Here is a 4,990-nt window from a genome sequence, read left to right on the forward strand (position 1 = left end):
CCACAATTGGACATCTGACCGACATTGAACTCGAGGAACTTAAAAAGATTGGCAGAAGCAACGATGTTATAATTGAAAAAGCGTCAGACTCGTAAGGCCTTTCCCACATAAATTACTTTGTTTCGAATTTTCGTAATAATCAGGGCGTTTTCTTCACACAGAAAGATTACATTGCGCGGTTACAAAACAGATGTGTTGGAATGTTTTAACAAAGCAACAGCAATCATATTGAAGTTTGAAAAAATCTTGCAACGTTCTCAATATGTGTCGTGGAAATACAAGAATGAAAGTGGAACACAAATTAAGTTTCCAGTTCAAGCCAACTATGAACTTGAATCTGCATACCAGGTTTAAGCATAAAATGATTTTCTAGTCGGCCTTGTTCATTTCTGTGGCTCATAAGAAATTGACAATTTGTCGCATTGTAACAAATACAGCTTGAATTATTTAAATCCTTGCATAGGGGTACAAATCAATGTACATTTTCAGTTCCGGGTTATGTTGAAAGTTTTTGCTAACTTTTTTTGAACATATTATTTCAGATAAACAAAAAAGGGAAATCAAATGTAAAATTGGCCCCACAAAATGTTCAATATTCGGTTGATTTTTCAAAAATGGAAGCATGTGAAGGATCCACGACATACAAAGTTGAAAGAACTATCCTGTCGCCTAAAGGTGACTAAAACAGTTTATATATCTTTGTTATATAAAACGTTATTAATTTTATGTTCGTTGGTCTCGAAGAGTTTCCGGAATCGTGGGACGACATGAACGGTGAAATGTTCAAAAAGGTTGAATTACTTCCATCTTGCGTTGAATATCAACAGGTGCTTCAAAAATACAAAACAACATTAAACGTTGAACCAGTTAAAGTAAGTTTCGAAACCCCTTTAAAACCACTATGCTTCAACTTTAACTTGACTTTTTGCCAGTTTTTAATTCACCTTCCTAAATTTAATCTATACTGCATAAGCCTATTGTCGAAACGGACAGCGTAATGTCCAATAATCAACAACCAATACTTTCCTTAACAACATTTGCCATAAAATTTTAGTTGGAGCGAATACAAAATCCGACACTGTGGGATCAATTTTTATCTCAAAGAAGAAAGGTAGAGAAGAGACTTAACAGCAAAGATGTTACTCGTCAACTTTTCCACGGCACTGACCCAAACACAAGCGAATCAATCATAAGGCATGGTTTTGATCGAAGTTACGCTGGTAGACATGGTAATGTAGATGGTATACTGATTTGGGTTTTTTTACAATCGTTTTGTTTCCTGTCATTTAGCTACTTTCTACGGGAAAGGAGTTTATTTTGCGCGAGATGCCAGCTATTCACATACTTATTCAAGCAAGCACACACAAAAGAACAAGCGTATGTTTCTCACTGATGTCATAACCGGAGTTTTTTGCAAAGGAACAGAAGACGACTTCGTAATTCCCCAACAAGACGATGGAACGCCGTACGATTGTGTGGTGGAAAATACCAGCAATCCAACAATATTCGTGGTTTTTCGCGATGCGAGTGTCTATCCTGCTTACATGTTAACCTACAACTAATCAAGTGTCTGTAATTTTTTCTTGTGTGAAATAAACAAATTATTGGCAATAGTATTTTCGACTGCATATTTTCCGGAAATAAAACTGCAAATAGAAAATTTTTGTTTGAGTACAACAGAACCAAATGTATTGTATCACTCGGGTACTGGAAGTCAAGCAAAGGTCATAACGAAAAATGCTACTATCACTAACGTAGTCTGTATCACAATGATATTGACATAAATATATACACGTTTTAATAAAATAGACATAAAAACAGGCGTCAAGCTTTCACTATTTAGGCGATATATCGATTTAACAATCAGATATTTTAATAGAAAGGAGTGAGGCCTTGGTAACTGTAACAACTAAGGAATCAGATTTACCGTTTATTTCTTTTTACAACAACACCAAAAAACCTTTACGCAAGACAAAGCAATCAATGGGAACAGAACAAGGAGAACGTTGATGGAATGTATTTCCACATCATTATAAAACTAGAGGGATACGATTAGGGATAAGATTTTTTTGCCAAACTCTTTTAAATGGGAAACTCTCAGTTTTTGTTCTTATCGTCTTGAAAAACACGAAGCCAAATGTAGCGTTTGGGCGCAACATGTAAAAATATCCGAAAATTCCGAAACCACTTTGGTTTTATTCCCGATGTTAGTTCAATTGCTGATCCACAAACCAACCAGCAACACCAGCAACACCAGCACAGAAGCGAACACCACAAGCGTTGGAAAGAAGAGAAAGTCATCACCAGGGAAAACTCCTCCAACCTTCTCACTCCCTATTCCTGGAAGTTGACTTGTATTTAGTTTTCGTCGATGTAGGGAAATACAAAGTTAATGCATTATCCAACGAACCGTCAAGATCCATGGTTTCTGGTTGAATGATGGTGATGGGACCAAATGAAACATGCTGGTGGTCGCTCTCATCATTCGACCGCTTCTTTCTATCTGAACATGTCTATAAACACGACGTAATGTGAGTAATTCAGTTAACGGAGCTGATAATGTTGGGATAATATAATTCTGGTTACTATGCGCTGTGTTAAGAATAGATTTTCGTTTAACAGATAATTTTTGAAATTGGCAACGTCAACCTTGCCCGGACAAGATCCCGTTGAATTTTCACAGATAATGATGTCACAATGAAGAAAGATGGTTTGCTGGTTGTCCGACACGTTGGTCCAAACAAAACTTTCCACTTTAAATGTAGCGCTGTTGGTCTGGTAATTTCGAATAACGACCTTTCTGTTAGGACCTTCACTTCCACTTGATGGCGCCTCGCATCTGCATTCGTTAACAACGCGAAATTTTTATTTTGGTTGTGGTGATTAGCCACATCAGTAAAGCGCCCAACCCATATACCAAGAAGATCTCCATTCGTGGACCAAGGATATCCTGGTTTCATTTTAACGTAGCAAAGTGTCATTTTGAGTGCAAGTCGTTACCCGTTTTCTATGATAGAATAAGATGGTTGGTGATCAGAATCTTCCACGCTGGTGGCCCAACAGTTCTCCGCCTAAAAATAATGGTTAAAGCTGGTTTCCTGATACGTCAAGAAAAACTACAGGTAGAGAACACGTGGCTTACTTGCACAATAAAGGCTGTGCCATTTAACGTTTCAGCTGGATTCATGTTTATTTCAGCAAATATGTAGTTGGGTACAAAGATCGGTGAGTTGTCACCCACTGGCACGCTGAAACCCTCATCGCTGTAGACGTCCAATGACATATCGAACTGACCAGTTACCACATCTTCTTGCACTTCTATCTCTCTTAAAAACGTATAAAAAAGAACATCCGAAAAATCCGACTAAACTTTTTCATACAATGATTAAAACCTATCGTAACAAGTTGGTGTCACTGGCATTAAGTCGGAGTCAATGAGGGCCTATATCTGCTACATTTATGGAAATGATTTAATTCCGTAATATCGGAACACAAGTTGGGGTAATTAATAGTGCCATCACTATATATAAGCATGGCGGTTGTTACACAACACTGCACGGGAAGTTACGTCTCATATCTACACGCAGTAATTCATAATTGTTTTATCGTACTGTACAGCTGGCTTGACAACCCCTGACGACAGAATGAGATTTGCTGCAACTTCACACGTTACGTTGATGCTGTGTGAGACGTAACGTTGAATTATTTGGGAAGAATCCATTGCTTTGGCGTTTCGAATGGTGAAGGTAAAAATCATCAGGTTGTCTCGGTTCTAACCAAAAATATTGTAATTGTAAAGCAAAATAACTATTATTATACAATAAGCTTGCTACACACAATAATTCATATAACGAAAGCAGAATTTCCAACATATCCTATCATAAGGAAATTTAGTTTGGAGAATGAGTTCTATGTGAAACCTTTAACGGGGCCACTTAGCGTAAAAAATCCACTCTTAAACAATTGAGCGCCAATACTGTCTGTACAAGTTAAGGAAAATATGTACTTGGGACACAAATTCGCATCGTGAAATGTTGAAGTGGAAAATTGGAACTGCTGAATTAGTTTTGCATTCGGGATGGACGGAAGCAAGGTTGGGTTTTCGTTCAGGAGATATATAAAGCACATCTCCATTTTCGTACGCCAATTTTTCAGGTTCCTCAATTCTATAAATCTTATGTTTACTTTTGGTCAAGTGGACACGTAACTTTACGCTGCTGTTGTATCTAAACTACATGCAAATGTACTTTACCAACACCGTATGAAGATAACACTTAATATGAGGCTGATATCACAGTCTGTGTTCTATTCTTTACCGAACACAGGTCCGGATGTAATTGGTTCGAACAATGAGTCAGCGGTATTTAAGCACGCGTAAGTCGTATCCTTCCTTCAATTAAACTACATAGAAGACACGATTATACCAGGACATTACCCAAGAAAGCATGTGAATTCGCCTCACTTGGGCATTTAATACTTATCAAATTCTTACTTGATGGAAACTTCTTCTTTGCACTCAATCGAAGCAAATCTATTTTCTAAAATATGTTGTCAAGATATTTGCTTTTGGTTGTTTTTACTTTAAAAACTACCTCGGTGCACATAATACTGAAAAATATAATGTACAGCGGTTTAACACAAACTAACAGTTTGTTTTTTAATCTTAATCGTGCCTCTTTGTCATTAATCTTACTTATCGCCAGTTATCATTAAAGTAAACCCCGTGTATGGAAACCTTAGTCCCACGTAATGCAACCTTAAATAACGCAAACCTAACCTGCATTAGTTAGAAGTCGAAATCCACGAGTTCCTGTAGATAAATAGTTTGTCACAAACACGATGCTAATTTTTGTCCCTGTTGTATTGAAAACGAAAGGAGACAAATCTCCACTTGCTTTTAATGAGGGTTGTCCCAACTCATCCGAAGATATCTGCATTAAAGCACTTTTGTTATTTGAAACGTTGGAACTCGTTCCCTGTTATTGACTTA

General features: G+C 37.2%; 1 protein-coding gene across 1 annotated transcript; it reads right to left on the reverse strand.

Moving 5' to 3' along the window:
- Positions 1-2,212: 2,212 nt before the first annotated feature.
- On the reverse strand, positions 2,213-4,470 carry LOC145890496 (pancreatic secretory granule membrane major glycoprotein GP2-like). The gene is made up of 8 exons (XM_082981629.1): positions 4,463-4,470; positions 4,007-4,166; positions 3,612-3,772; positions 3,143-3,326; positions 3,001-3,071; positions 2,650-2,839; positions 2,411-2,513; positions 2,213-2,340 (listed from the first exon to the last, which is right to left on the reverse strand). Exons 1-8 carry the CDS (start codon positions 4,468-4,470, stop codon positions 2,213-2,215), a joined length of 1,005 nt encoding a protein of 334 aa, XP_082837755.1.
- Between the last annotated feature and the right edge of the window lie 520 nt (positions 4,471-4,990).

This window comes from Ascidia mentula, chromosome 1 (genome assembly GCF_947561715.1).
Source record: "Ascidia mentula chromosome 1, kaAscMent1.1, whole genome shotgun sequence".
Lineage (NCBI taxonomy): Eukaryota > Metazoa > Chordata > Ascidiacea > Phlebobranchia > Ascidiidae > Ascidia > Ascidia mentula.

Bases quoted from the DNA above. Each gene is read 5' to 3' on its own strand.
- LOC145890496 (XM_082981629.1), bottom strand. The intron at 3,327-3,611 runs GTACGATAAAAC...TACGTTTTTAAG, and splicing joins GTTGTCAAGCCAGCTGTACA to AGAGATAGAAGTGCAAGAAG. The intron at 2,514-2,649 runs GTTGACGTTGCC...TCGTGTTTATAG, and splicing joins CGGGATCTTGTCCGGGCAAG to ACATGTTCAGATAGAAAGAA.